We start from the raw sequence: 14,626 nt of genomic DNA, 5'->3' as shown, positions 1-14,626 counted from the left end.
CCTTCCCCCCTCGGTGCCGCAGCTGATGCCGAACCCTCGCCGCCCTCACCTGACAGCATCCCGCCTCCCCCAGCCCCGCGGGCGGCGGCGCAGCCCTAACCCCCTCCCCGAAAAGAAAACATCGCCACGAAATAATCCCCCTGCCCGCAGCACCCTGAACGAGAGGAAGGGGGCAGGGGGAACCAAACAAATGCTCCTCTCCTTCCCCAAAAGATGGGGAGGGTTGGGGGTGCCGGGGTGCCAGTCCCCACGCCCCACTGCACCCCTCCCCGCACTCGTCGGCCACGACTGCTGGCCCCACTCCTGGCAGCACTGACCAACGTCACTCAGTTCCCCCCGCACTTCTGTGTCCCCTCCCCAAATACATATTTTATATATATATATATATGTAAATATATATATATATGTGTGTGTGTGTGTGTGTTAATATATAAAAGGGGGTAAACCCAAAGGATCCAGCAAATAAAAGGGCACCCCTCAGTCTCCCCTTTCCCCCCCACCCCCACCAGCGTCTTGGAAACACTCGCGTCAAAACTTTGTCCAGGGCTGCCCCCCTCATCCCCCTCCCCAACTATAACTGCAGCATTTAAAACCTGTCAACCATTTTAGGTCCCCACACGGGATGCACAGTTCTGGGCCGGCTCCGGGCACGGCTGCGGGCGCAGCGACCACCCCCCCCCCGCCTCGGCCAAGGGTAGCGGCCGGGGAGGAGGATGCTTCGCGGGGAGGGGGCGGTGGGAAGGGGGCGAGGGCCGGGGAGCGCCCGCTTTACCTGAGACCAGCCACTGGCCTCCATTGTTGGAGAATTCAATGGCATTGACACAGCCGAAGTGGCCCAGGAGGTCCTTCTTGTAGAGGTTCCTGCAGCCCCGCAGGCGTCGCCGCTGGAAGTCGTGGGTGAGCAGGGGGTCGCCCTCCAAGCCCCGCTGGGACAGGAACCCCACCACGGAGCGCATGCTGCCCCCCCGGCCGCGCCTCTTCATGCTGCCGCCGCGCCGCTCCTTCCCCGCCGCCCCTTCCCCCGCCGCCGCCGCCGCCGCCTCCCCTCCCCCGCTTCCCCCCTTGTTATGGTTATGATGATTTTTCTTTAGCCAGCCATGGCAGAGAGGTGTTAGACACTCCGCCGCTTCCTGATCCCGCTGGCTCCTCCCCACTCCCCTCAGCAGCTGATCCTCAGCTGCAGCCCGCGCCTCCCCGCCGCCGGCCCGGCTCTAACGTCGCGCCGCCGTTTTTAACTCCGTAGCGGCGCGGGGGGGCGCCGAGAAACTCGCAGCTCTCGGGATCCGCGGCCGCTCTCCGTGCGAGGCTCCCTGCCGCCAACGGGCAGGTGCCACTGCGGGTGGGCGCCGCTCCGAGTCGCTCATCGCGGCACTCCCCTGTCCTCGTTTCGAGTCCCACTCCCTACCGCGTCGCTTCTGGAAGCCGGCCCGGCCTGAGGAGGCGATGAGAGGTCCGTTCCCCCCACACCCGCTCCGAGCTGCCGGCCCGAGGGGGAAACCGAAGCACGGCCGAGTAGGAGCTGGAGGGGTGTGAGGGTAAGACGCCCATGTGTGCCCTCCTGGAACTGGGCTTTATCCTCCCCTAACCTTGAACAGCTTCTGTAAGATTTCCAGCAGTGTGTCTGCAGGAACTTGTTGATTTTAGTTTCTGTGGGCAATGCGAGGTGTGGCTGCTTGCCTTCTCTACCCTCCCCCTACTCAAATGGTGATGAGAGGGGGTGCCCCTTGTGCTCTCAGGACTCTGCTCCAGAGGAAGCAAGGGTGAATCTCGTTCTACAACCCTAAAAGACAGTTAAAGAGGTGGAACTGAACTGTGTTGTGTTGAACTGTGTACTAAATGGGTTCATAAGGAAAAACCATGTTCTTTCTTCTCCTTCACAGGACTGCGTTTTCCACGTTTAACTCCTGATACTGTGTGGGGGCAACAGGAGCATCATCTGGTAAGTGGTTCCTGTCCCGCACACATAAGGTATGTAGTCCCACAGTTACAGTGTGAAACTGTCAGGTCTGGATTTTCCCACAGGTGCCTGAGAAGCAGCACCTAGGGAAGCTGTGGTTTGGGAAGGGAGAAATTGGCCTGACAGCCATCACTTGCCCTGCGCAGCACTGTGCCCACTAAGAACTGGGAGTCCCCAGACTTTAAAAAAACAACAAACCAAACCCCTTCCTGATACAAACTGTGATGTGACAGCAACAACTGGTGCTGCTGGGATGTTGCCATGTTCAGGGGCTGCTTCTCAGCAGGAGCTTAAGCAATTTCACTAGAGAAAATTGGGTGCTTGGGATTCTCCTTTGTTAGGACTACGGGAAAAAAAAAAAAAAAAAAAAAAAAAAACTACACCTGTAAGCCATGCTTGCTTAGTTGACATCACTATTGCCTTGCTTTTAACAAAGTAACAAACATTCAGCTTCTAATGGAATTTAAAAAACCACTGAACACCTCTTGTATTTCAACTTTTCCATATGTTATAACCATAGGTGTAAAGATCAGAACTTAAAGGTTAATTAAAGACACAATAACCATATAAAGGGAATATCTATACAGTCTGTGAAATGTTTTCTGTTGGGATGATGGTTAGAAATGTTAATATGGAAGTGGAAACTGAGAACACTTAATCTTCCCTGTAGCTGAGCTGCTCAGTTCCAGCTGTGGAGAGCCAGCTATTGCAGGGTAAGGTGTGCAGGGAGGCAAGGGCCCTGTCTGTCATGATTTGTGTTTATTACCCTAGCTGCAGGCACAGGTGAATTGTATTGGTATAAATCCTACTTTGTTACTCTTTTGCTTGCATGCTATGAAATTCAACAGCATCACAATTAAATCGAAAACTGTTGTTTATTTCTAAATTCCCAGTTTAGTGATATTATATTTTTCTACCTATGGACTCTGAAGTGACTCCAGCAGTTTGTATTCCATCCTCTCCTCTTCCAATGCAGCTTTCATCACTGTATGATCCGAGAGCCTTCCAGAAATACATTACGTAATGTGGCTGTCACTTCTGTCACATGTGGTTCATTTTCTCTCCTTTTCTGAATTATTGGGTAGATCAGATATATTTTTGTTTCTGTGTTGAAACAAATAGATGTAAGAACCTTTCATTCGTGATACGGCATAATAAAATCTCCAGAGGTTTTCCTTCATGTACTGAATCTAGTCTCTAGGAAGGCTGTGTACTTGCATGGTCAGATGTGAATAAATTAAATTACTTCCTAAAACTCCATTGCCAGGATTTTCAGGAAAGATTTCACTGAGGCTTTTTAGTCACGTATGTTAGGAGTCGGAAAGAAATTATCATCTTGTCAGAATTTGAAAGAAAACCAATAGCAGACTGCCTGCCTTTTTTGCTAAATGCAATATTGTTTCAAGACTGTACAGATTAAAACTGTGCTGGTAGGTGTTTCTTTTGCACTGCATTCTGATTCCCTTATTTAAATTAATTTTGAAAATATTGAACACTTAAAATCATTGTGACCTGTACTATGGTAGTATTTTTCTCTGAAAATAACATGTTGCTGTGCTAGTGCCTGAATGCTGTAATCTCATCAAAATGTTTGGACAATGGGTCTGAATCATGCTGGAGTGACATCAATGAAGTGCCTTTTTCTAGCTCAGTGAGAAACTTCTGCAGCTTGGAATGGAACAGAGGAATGGACAGTACTTTTTAAAACCAACTCAACTTCCACAAATTACTGTTTTGTGGGACATATTTTAATGTAGGGAGCTATACTGGGACTGTCTGAATACTGTGGGCCAAACTGGCCTAGGTTAGGCCAGGCTGCAGTTTGACAGGATCGTTCAGGGTCTGTTTGTACTGACTGCTGAAGCAGCTGAATTTTGTAGGATGTTTGTAGTCTCCTCCATGCCTCAAAAGCAGCATGAAATAAAGCACAAAAATGTTTTGATTGTAATTTTAACAAGTGGACAATACAAAGGAGGAGCCAACTGAAAAGGAAATGGGAGATAATGAACAGGGAGTGACTTTCTGTGGAGGCTCTTGGAAATGTAGATGAGTAAACAATGTTTGATGCAATACAGAACAAGGAACTATCAGAATGTTTCCAACAGAGAAGTGATGTGGTCAGAGTAATTATCTACATAAATAATCTTAGGCTGTGGTTTCAAGGTTGCTAATTCTAGGCCTGTGTACACCCAGATTTCCCAGCACTTCTAAATAGTCCAGACCAGGTATGGCCATGCTGTCACATTGTCCTCACATCAGTTTGTGCCCGTTCTACAGTTTTTCCTCTGCCTCTGCAGGGACTGTCAATACCTGATGTTGTTTGAATGTCTGCTGGTACAAAATTATCCCATCAACATTTCTACTGATGAAATTTAAATTGGCAGAATGAGTTAAAATTGAATTAGTGGTTTCCATTTGATGGCTGTGGTGTATTTGATCGTTAATGGGAAGGCTATAGTCAGCTTTACTGTATTGTCAAATCATGGCATTTACAGCTGTTAAAGGCTGTTGTGTTATGAGCTGAGCTGGTTAATGCTGGAGGGAAAGGTGTTTGGAGCAATTCAGTTATGGAAGAAAAAGACCTAAACAAAAGTCTTAGTTGTGTGGATGGATCAAAGGGCCTTGTCTTACAGGTGCCATGTACCACAAGTCTAAATTTAGGCACAGCCTGGATGCTAGAATCTGCACAAACAGAGCTAAAAGTTGACATAGAAGCTTGAAATGGTTGGTAGGCTGGTGGTGTTATCCACAGATAACACAAAGAAGAGGACATCCAGGGAAGAGAAAGAACCAGGATCTAGCTTTGAGCTATAGCGTCCTGCTAGTCATCCCCAGAGAGAGAAAATGGTTATGATTTCAGGGGAAAGGAGCAGATCTGTAAATCATCTGCATAGAGGTGGTACTTGTATTTCAGATGCGATAACTCTGGAAAAAAAACGTGGGAGGATGAAAGCAGAATAGAGCTCTGTGACGCAGCGTGAGGAGAATCTGTCTAAGAACACTTGGAAGGAAGGCTAAATAGGTAAAATGAGATTTAAAGTGAAGCATACTTAATTGTGTCAGGTCAAACACAGTGAGGCTCAAGTACATTTTTTTTTTTTCTGAGCTCTGCTGAGCCTCTGAATGGCTTTGGTTAATCCACAGTGGAAATGGAGAAGTTGCTGGTAGTTTGATGTCTGTGGAATCAGTCTACAAATGCACCAGAGAGACAGGTAGAGAAGGAAATGGGGAGGGGTAAAGGCTTTTATTTATTGAAAACAGGCTTGGGGTCATTTATTTATTTATTTATTTACTTGATGGTGGGACGTATGGGGAGATAGAAGGAAAAGGAGAGTGAGCAAAGAAGATGATATTATTTTTTAGCCATAACATTAAATAAATAAATAAATAAATAAATAGAGTTTATTCCCTCTAGCAGAAACTAGATAGCTTCTGGGTTTTTTGGTCTTTTGCTTATTCATTCATTTCACAGAGCTGAAAGGTGGGAAGAACAAGCACCATTCTCCCAATCACCCCTTGGGGCTGTTCAGCTTAAGATGTAGCTTTAACATGCAGCCGAGCCTATTTAATGACTTGTAGCTTCTGTAAGGAGGATTTGCTTTTCTTGGCTTTGTGCTCTGTCACTTTCTTTGCACTGGTGCTGCTACTCTTTGGACCTGTTTGTCTATCACTTTTCAGAGTTCATTTGGCTCACAGAAGTGTCCTGATGAGTGCCAAAATCAGCACAGGCCAATCAGGAATGTGTAGCTGGGAGCAGAGTTCTGGGATATGTAGGGAATGTCACTTTCTCAGCAACCATGAGCTGAGGCCAACTTACTTTATCTTCTGAAACTCAGCCATTTAGGTAAGTTGATCAGCTCTTCAAGAAATGGATTTGTGAAATTCCTCTCTATTCCTACAGTGAAAGAGTAGGCAATTAATGAAGAAATATGTTGATGATGATTCATGTTAATACAGCTCATCCTCATGGGATCAATCTGGCAGCTCACACCTCTGAAAGCAGATCAGATTCTTTGCAAAACATGCAAACTCTGGCAGATTCCTGCACTGACTGAGTTGCAGTTGATTCATCCTTTGGCTGAGGATGTAGTTTCACTGAGATCTGGCTCTATGGTGAGCGTCCAAGGAGTTAAACCACAAGAAAACTCTATTTTTCCTACTAGCTTTCTGTTCACTAAATTCCTTGAATCAAACTGGCACCCATGTTTGTAGAAGTGTGGCAGCAGAAGGAAGGTTATGGGCGGAAGAGGGAAGCAGAATTGTTTTTTCAATCAGGAGCTAAACCTTTCTTCCACCTTGTTGCATTGTGAAACTGAGCCTTTATGGATGTGGCTTGACAGCTGATTTCAAACTGATGTCATTCTGACTTTTGACAAAAGAAGTGGTCCTACTACTTCCCTGAGATCAGCCTTATTAAAACAAATCCTACTCAGAATTACTTATTTGAATATATAGTCATGGGGTTACTAGCATCCACACGAGGAAGATAAATGACATTAGCAGTTGAAATGTGAGTTTGGCTTTCTTATGTAGCTTGGGATGGGGCCCAAATGGAGTGTTATTAATGAGCTAGTGGGGACTACATGCAGCTCTCTGCTCATTGTCTGCTAACAGCAATTTAAGTCTTGACTGGAGCCTCTTTTCTTTGATATTCCACTATCATTGATTTTCCTTTGAACACTGAGTCATTTACTGTACTCTTCCCTCTGTTAAAGGATGAGCTAATGGGATTATAAGTGTGTATATATATATATATATATATTTATTTTTTTTTTTCTGTGATCAGCATAACAAGCAAAGTCTGCTTTCCTATGGATTTGTCCTGATGTGGCACTGCTGTGTGGATTCTCTGATGCATATTAAGCAGCGTCTGCACATGCTTGCCATTTTATCAGTGGCAATTGTATTATGGTCTATCTCAAGCTTGGCTTTGCATTTCACAGTAGTCACCTTTGAAAGCTCTATCTCTCTGTACAAATTTAGATGGAATTGGGCAGTGCCTTAGACATGCTTTTTTGGCAAGGAAAGGGAGAAAAAAAAGGGGATCCACAGGCAGAAGAGCCAACAGACTTCCTTAAGAAATCAGGCTAAAAATGAATCTTCTGGCTGCGGTCTCTGTAAAGATCTCAAATCAGATACCAGGGAGAGAAGAAAAAGTAAGTTTAGCTGTTTGGCATGTAAAAGTCTCAGTTACCAGCTGCAACAGATTTCCCGTAAGTAAGGTTATGCCAGTAGTTGGTGTCTACTCAATTGGTTACTTTTCCACTTGGTTACTTTTTACTCACTTAGTTCTTTTCTTCTCCAGTGTCCCCATCAGGCTTTAGGAGCTTTTTTTTTTCCCCTGCCAGAGCACACTCGGGCATCTGTTACTTTCATTTATTTTTACTTTAATGTTCATACTTGAATTTATCAAGTATGTAGGTAGTAAGACAAGCTGTTAAAGAGACTTGTGGTTTACAGGACTCTGTTGATGTCAGTGATGCCATAGAGAACAAAGGTTTTAGATGCAGCTAAGGATACAATTCCATTATTGTTCAAAAGTTTGGGTATTACATTGGATCTTCTCTGCAAGACTTTCGTTGTGTGATAAATGCTAGGGCATTTTATTTCCCCCTCCTTTATGAATTTACACAGAATTCCTATCACCTTAGAAACTAAAACAAACACTTTGTAAAAGGAAAGACTGGTCTATTTCAGATTTCTAGGTGGATGTCAGTTTATTTGTAACAGCACACTTCTAATAAACTTTGCAGATTTGTTCGGATTTTCTAAGTTCTTGAGTCTCTGACAGAGTTTTTACAGATACCCTTCACCCCCTAACAGGGCAGCTGGGTTCTGCAGTCTTCACAGAGGGGTTCTGGGTCTTCTTCCTGTCCCTTGCTCTTGATTACATGGTCTCTGAAGTATGTGTGTAGTGTCTCCAGATGTTAACTTTTTTCAGCCCCAGCTCAGTTCCCTGAATCTGTGCTCTTGTCATTAAGGAATGCTGGTGCTGCAGCAAGGGAGCAGGAAGTGGTCAGTCAGGCTTAACAGGAATTGTGCTGATATCCTAGTGGTGCTCCAGGTCTGTGCTAGGTGATGATGACCCTGTAAAACAAAGCAGTATATGCTCTGGAGAAGGCAGGAGAATGAAGAGAGAGGGGAGGGAGAGAAGAAAAGACAAAAGAACGTCCTCATGTAACTGTGGGAACTCTCCACGACAGGCAGGCTACTCCAGCTTGTCCTCCTGTCTGTACACTGAATCATGTGATGAGCCTCAGAGTAGCAGCATCCTGCCCTGTGACCCGCATTTCAGCTCCCAGCTGTGTCTGCTACACTGGTTGGCAGGGGGTGGGTGGAGAAGCCACGGCTCATGTATGGTTGTGAGAGAGAAGCCCGTCTTTCTTGTGGGGGTGAATGAACCAGGTGGGAGTCACTGCAGCCTGGCAGATTGCACTGTTCTCTAGGCCCTGGGGAATAAATGTAAAAATGAAGACAATTTTTTTTTTTTTTTTTCCCTGTAGAGCAGGATTGTGGGGCTTTGCAGAAGGACGGCATGCAGGAGCTGTTACTTTCAGTTAAAAGGATTTGCGTGCACAAACCAGGCAATTTGACGGAAAACAAACTTCCTGAGGTGATCCCATCAGCTGTGAGCTCTGATACCACCTCACTGTGCTTGGGCTTGGGTCTGCTTCCCAGAGCAAGCAGCAGCTTAGGCTGTGACTGATCTCCCCCAAACTGAGCACTGCTCCATCTGCGCTTCCCCTGGGGACAGCCCCTGTGCTGCAGCATTCTGCAAAACGCCAGCTGCTAGGGAGCTCTGCAACAGGCAAAGAGTAAAACAGAATGGAGTTTGCCACAGTCAGAGCCATCGGAAGCAGTATTTCCCGTGGTCTTGGGGTCTCCTTTGTGCGGATGCAATTAGCTGGGGTCTGTCAGCACATTTGGAAACAAGGGGAACTGTGAAGAAATGTGAAGGAGTGAGGCACTCTGGCATCTGTGAGCTCCCACGAGATCGGTGCTGGGAACTTGTTTGCTGGCACTGAGGCCCAATGGTGACAATCCCTAGTGGCTGCAGCTGCTCTCCGTGTGCCAGGCACGGTGTCACGTCTCTGCAGTTCCCTACACGTGTTTCTCCAGAGCTTTGACAGAAACGATCCCTCTCTTAAACCCTTATCCCTCTCCACGCGATTTCCCCCTTTGTTTCCCTCCACCTGTTTCACACTCGCTGCTAAGCAGGCGACGCTCCTGTTTCTATTTCCCATCCCGCCTTTGTTACTCCCTTCTCCCCACCGCTTCCTGTTCCTCATTATCGCTTCGCTCCGCTCCCCCCACGGCGCAGCCCGCCGCTTCCCCAGCAGTCCGCCCTTCCCCAGGCCGCCTCCCCCGCGGCCGCGCCCGTAGGCCCGAGCGGCGGCGGCGGCGGCGCCCCCGAGACCGGCTGCCGTACAACATGGCGGCGCCCAGGGGCCGCCCGCAGCCGCGGGGAAGAGGAAGCGTCCACCTCTCTAAGCGTCCCGGTGCGCGCCGCGGCCGCCCCGCGAGGGGTTCCTGCAGCCGGTTCCGCTGAAACGCAGGTGGCTGGTGGGCCGGCGGGGCCCAGCTGGGAGAGAGGGGTAGCGGTACTCGTCCCGGGAGGAGCCCCGAGCGACCGAACATCGGGGCGCTGCGGGGGCACCCGGGGGAGCGCTGAGCTGAGCGGCGGCCGCGGGGCTTCGCCGCCGGCAGGATGCTTCCCGTGCCCGGAGCTCGCCTCGTCCAGCTACGGACGTGGGTGTCTCGGAGCTCGGAACGCGTGTCGCTACGTCGTCTCTAACGCCCGCCTCTCCTTTCTCTTTGCAGGCCATGATAAAACCTGATCGCGCCGCTCCGAGAGGGTGAAGCGCAGGGTTACAAAATGCCCAGGCAGGCGGCCGTGCCCGTGGCTCTGGCGGCCTTGCTGGGAATCGCCGCGGGGGGGCTGGTTCTGTGGAAGGCCGCCCAGCGCCGGAGTGGCAGAGCGCGCTGCGGGCGCCTGCGGGAGGAGGCGGCGGGGGAGCGGCCGGAGGAGAAAGAAAGCAAGGCAGGGGGCAGAGAAGCGCTGCCCCTGTTCGCGTCCCCCACCCTTTCCTGGGTGGAAAGGAGCCTCGGCGCAGATATAGTGATCGTGTCGGAGCGGCAGGAGTGGGACCGGGTGGAGCCTTTGCTGAAGAAGGAGCTGGAGAAGTGGCCGGTGCTTGGAATGGACTGCGAGTGGGTGAGTGATCGGAGCGCCTCTCCTTTCGGTTGCGAATTGCCTCTGGGGAGGGGCGAGTCCTTGCCCGAATGGATGCAACTTGGCCTACCGTTGAAACTTATTATCCCTCGTGGCACCAGTGAAGTACCCGCTAACGGTGATTATTCTCGCGTTTAAATCGGCCGATGGTAGGGAATTCATTCGTAGTTGTATTTGTTTGCTGGGTTGTTGTGATAAATCTGGTTCTAAACGTGCGGTGATCGTTGTATGGCTCAAAAGCGCTCTATGTTTTGTATCATGTTTCTCTAAATGTGATTTTGTAAAAGTGGTTTGGATTTATGCTATCTTAAATCCAGCTACGTACTGGGGAAAGTATCTCTCAAAGATATTGGATATATATATACCAGAATTGGAGATGTTCTCATCTACTGATAGTAGCTAGAGCTCACTGGCTGTCCCAGGGAGCAGGGCTCTGATTCCGCTTGCGTGTTTGCTTATGTGAACTCTCAACGCAGACTTCGAGTCATTTATAAAGCTCGACTTTGCCATTGTTTCTGGCTGGAAATTTATTCACATCATATTCATTAGTATAACCGCAGTTAAACAGTGTGTTTGCCATAAGCGCTTATATGGTGGGTGACTTTGTGCTGAGGAAGATTAAGGAATGCTGAGGAGGATTAAGCTCCCCCCCCATGGGGGGTAGGGGTTAGAGGAGGGAAATTTCTCTTGTAGGAGTGTGGCAAGAAGTAGCTGCTGTGGAACAGTAATAATAAGCTGTGGGACAGATCACTTAATGTTCAAGGGAAAAAAAGATTAGATGCATGTAACAACTCTTGACTGCATATTCTGACAAGTATTTCCCGTATTTGGTGGCCTCTTCTATAATTTGTTCCAGCTGCAGTTTTACCAGTAATGCTGAAACTCAGCCTGTGATTTTTGTCTTTCAGGTATCTGTGGAGGGAAAAGCAAATCCCGTATCCCTCCTACAGATGGCTTCTTCCAGTGGCCTTTGCATTCTCGTTCGGTTGCCCAGGCTTGTTGCCAGCGGACAGCCTATCCCAAAGACCCTCCTGGACATCATGGGAGATGATGCTGTGTTGAAAGTAGGAGTAGGATGCTGGGAAGACGCCTGCAAGTTACTTCAGGATTATAGTCTTCCAGTCAAAGGGAGTGTGGATCTCCGGTATTTAGCCATGAGGCAGCGGTGAGTGTCTGAAGACAAAGGCAGATGTTTTGAGGGCATCATTTGTATTGTTTAAATATTTAAAAGATGGTTTCTATGTGCTGGATGATGCCAGGTAGGTATGGAGTTCTCAAGGTGGTGCACTCTCTTGGAGAGCATGAGCATTGACAGCAGCATCCCAAGAACATGAAAGGAAACCTTCATGAGTATTAATCATGTCAGTCTTCTCCTGTAATACCTGTAAAGGCTTTTCTGAGTATCATGCTTCAGCCTGTATAAAGGCCAAGTACCGTGATATAATGCAGGCAGAGTGATCACCATGTATTGCAGACGTTGAGTACGCTGCCTACTGGTATGGGTAAATATGCTAGTGGCACATAAGTGGAACTGCTGAATGACAGGATTTCTTGAAAAGTGACTAAAACTAGTTTTAATATTATTTTATAATGACATTACTTCCATTTATAGGTTGCAGTTGTGATGTCATTCCTCATCGATCCTAAAATAAAATGTTTTACTTTGAATGATTCTTCATGTTTGGTATATGTGTTATGTCAGTGGTGTGGAGCATGACCTTGCTCACCTAGTGGTGCCTTTGTATTGTGGAGGATGGACTTCTTGTCCCTAGAAGCCAGGATTCCTCTTGAGCCATTCCTGGCTCTTGTATTCCTCAAAAAATATCTCCAGGCTTGGATTGGTTGGATTCTGTTCTAGAATCCCTGGGACACACAGTCCATCACTCAATGCCAGATCTCTCTATTTGATAAGCAGGTAGTTCAGAGCAGAATACTTCAGCCTTAAATGTTATCAGCTCCCAGCCTTGCCTGTTTTGCATATTGCAGACACTAGATAATTGCCAAGTCTAAGATGGACATTTTTGTGGAGGGGGAGGGCTTGTAAAGCTGACAGGCAGCTAGCTATATGCTGCTTGAGTGGGAGTCATGCATCAAGTGCACTCAGTTCTGGCAGAATCAGGCTGTATGAGGCCATCCAAATTTGCATGAGTGTTTAGTTTTGTTTTTAATATGTTTGTTTCACTTTCTTTGTTAAAACTAAAGGAAGGATCTACTTCACAACTGCCTTAGCCTTAAGTCTTTAGCTGAAAAAGTCCTGAACTGCCCGCTTGACAAGTCTCCTCATATGCGTTGCAGCAACTGGGAGGCAGAAGAACTGACACAAGATCAGGTGTGTCTTCCACTTTAACTTAGTGTTTTTGGAGAAAAAGGAACCCTTTTTATGAGAGGAAAGGCGATGTAATATGGAGATTTGTGCCTTCTTTGGGTTCTGCTTCAGTAGCTTCTGTGTATCTGTGATGTGAAGTCAGTTATGGACTCTATGCCTGAGTTTCCCTCCTTTTCTGTGAAGGTGATTTTCTGTAATTCTCAGTGGATTCTTGCCTCTTGCTTTCTTTTAATTCTTGAAGATTTTTAAGGCAAGATCCCTGGAAATATTTGTGCACCCAAATCCTCACTTTTTTCCCCTTCCCATGCATAGCAGTCAGAGCAGTATCAGAGAAATGCTGAAAACCAAAGCTACGTTCACCATCTTTATGCTATTGTGGTTTCCCTCATTGCTCACATTCTTCAGTCATGCTGCAGATGTCTACGATATCAGTGACCACTAGAGGGAGTGACAGGACAAATAATCACGTTTAATGTTAGTAGGCAGTGTGTGGGAGTGCCTGTGAGCATTTCAGGCCTGAGTGACCCTAAAACGTGGCATATGCAGTGGTACAAAAGTGTGACTTAACTGCCAGAGTTTTGTGTGAGTTTTGAAGAGAAATAAATCCAGCTTTGCTGGATCTAGTGTTAAAGACTGATGGTGCTTGGAAGTGTTTGCTATTTGCCAGTGTGTCAATGTCTATGCTTTTCTGCAGGTTCTCTATGCTGCTAGAGATGCCCAGGTCTCGGTGGCTCTGTTCCTCCATTTGCTGGGGTTTGCCTGTCTCCCTGCTACATCTAAAGGTGAAAACTCTGTTTCCGTTTGGGAAAAAGTATTGAGTAAATGCCAAGGCTTGGTGGATATCCCATTTAAAGGAAGAAAAAGTGGCAGCACAGGAGAGGACAAGAGTGGAGAGGCACGTTCTCCTCAGAAAGGAAAGAATCGGAAATCTTTGGCGAATGTCCATTCCTCTGGCAGTCAGCAAGTGAGAGATCCTCGGAGGCAGAAGCGAAAGCCTCTGGGTGTGGGATATTCTGCAAGGTAAATATCTTAGTAAATTTTACTCCTTGAACCACAGCTGAAAACTGATTGATACTCCTTGCTCTACTTGTTAAATAAAGTGGATAATCCAAGCAAGGGAGGGAAACACAAGTCTCAGCAGTCATGAGAACCAATTCCTATTTCTGTTTTCCCAGCTTTTCTTTATTGAAAGTTGGCAGGAGCACTCAGATCTGTATTAGGTCTTGAAAAGATCGAGAGGATATCTTTGTTTTTTACCTTTCCTTATCATATTGACACACCAGGGAAAAGGTGTAAAACTGGGTAGAGCAGATCTTGTGAACAGCGTCTGCCTCATGAACTGCTCCAGTTCAGAGGTGTCAAGAGACTGAGCAGACCTGAAAGATGATGTGAGGTGCCAGGCAGTGCGGGAAGGACCATCTGTAGCAGTGACAGTGTTGCATTTCTGTGTGGGCCATGGAGAAAGGAGGGGACAGTTCCTGGGCTCCATCAGGAGAGGGGTGGTCAGCAGGGACAGGGAGGTGATTGTCCCTCTCTACTCGGCTCTTGTGAGGCCCCATCTGGAGTACTGTGTCCAGGTGTGGAGCCCTCAGTACAAGAAAGACATTGAGATTTTGGAAAGGGTCCAGAGGAGGGCGACTAAGATATCAGGGGGCTGGAGCACCTCCCCTATGAGGACAGGCTGAGGGAGTTGGGCTTGTTCAGCCTGGAGAAGAGAAGGCTGCGGGATGACCTCATTGCAGCCTATCAATACCTGAAGGGAACCTACACCCAGGAGGGGAGTAAACTCTTCAAAAGGGCAGACAACAGCAGGACTAGGGGAAATGGATCCAAGTTGAGGGAGGGAAGATTTAGGTTGGATGTTAGGGGGAAGTTCTTTACAAGGAGAGTGGTTAGGCCCTGGAACGGGCTGCCCAGGGAGGTTGTGGATGCCCCGTCCTTGGACGTGTTCAAGGCCAGGTTGGACGGGGTCCTGGGCAACCTGATCTGAATGTGTGTGTTTGGTGGCCCTGCTAGGCAGGGGGGTTGGAACTACATGATCCTTGAGGTCCCTTCCAACCCGGGTGATTCTGTGATTCTGTGATTCTGTGATTCTGTGATTCTGTGATTC

General features: G+C 47.6%; 2 protein-coding genes and 1 long non-coding RNA gene across 7 annotated transcripts in view; 1 reads left to right on the top strand and 2 right to left on the bottom strand.

The window, feature by feature from the left end:
* Positions 1–983, bottom strand: part of DCAF5 (DDB1 and CUL4 associated factor 5) — a 67,105-nt gene extending 66,122 nt beyond the window's left edge. The window contains exon 1 of the mRNA XM_042813763.1: positions 773–983. Within this exon, the coding sequence (XP_042669697.1) occupies positions 773–983 (211 nt within the window). The remainder of the gene's footprint in view (positions 1–772) is intronic.
* A 352-nt stretch (positions 984–1,335) lies between these two features.
* The window catches only part of EXD2 (exonuclease 3'-5' domain containing 2), an 18,720-nt gene continuing 5,429 nt past the window's right edge, over positions 1,336–14,626 (top strand). Inside the window, exons 1-6 of one of the 5 annotated variants that reach the window (XM_042814358.1) lie at positions 1,336–1,450; positions 1,881–1,939; positions 9,779–10,172; positions 11,099–11,355; positions 12,393–12,519; positions 13,211–13,536. In XM_042814358.1, coding sequence (XP_042670292.1) covers positions 9,834–10,172; positions 11,099–11,355; positions 12,393–12,519; positions 13,211–13,536 — 1,049 coding nt within the window. In that variant the 5' untranslated portion in view covers positions 1,336–1,450; positions 1,881–1,939; positions 9,779–9,833. Of the gene's footprint in view, positions 1,536–1,880; positions 1,940–9,498; positions 9,514–9,650; positions 10,173–11,098; positions 11,356–12,392; positions 12,520–13,210; positions 13,537–14,626 lie in introns of those variants that run through there. The other 4 variants (XM_042814356.1, XM_042814360.1, XM_042814359.1 and 1 more) reach the window with 4 other exon arrangements.
* On the bottom strand, positions 7,649–9,223 carry LOC122158043. The gene is made up of 2 exons (XR_006168117.1): positions 8,539–9,223; positions 7,649–8,406 (listed from the first exon to the last, which is right to left on the bottom strand). It is a non-coding gene; the product is annotated as an uncharacterized LOC122158043 (long non-coding RNA).

Source organism: Centrocercus urophasianus, unplaced genomic scaffold (genome assembly GCF_019232065.1).
Source record: "Centrocercus urophasianus isolate 14NV4802_14NV808 unplaced genomic scaffold, USGS_Curo_1.0 seq_14, whole genome shotgun sequence".
In the NCBI taxonomy this organism is placed as follows: domain Eukaryota; kingdom Metazoa; phylum Chordata; class Aves; order Galliformes; family Phasianidae; genus Centrocercus; species Centrocercus urophasianus.
Note: the sequence above shows the minus strand (reverse complement) of the source record. Positions and strands in the feature narration are given on the sequence as shown.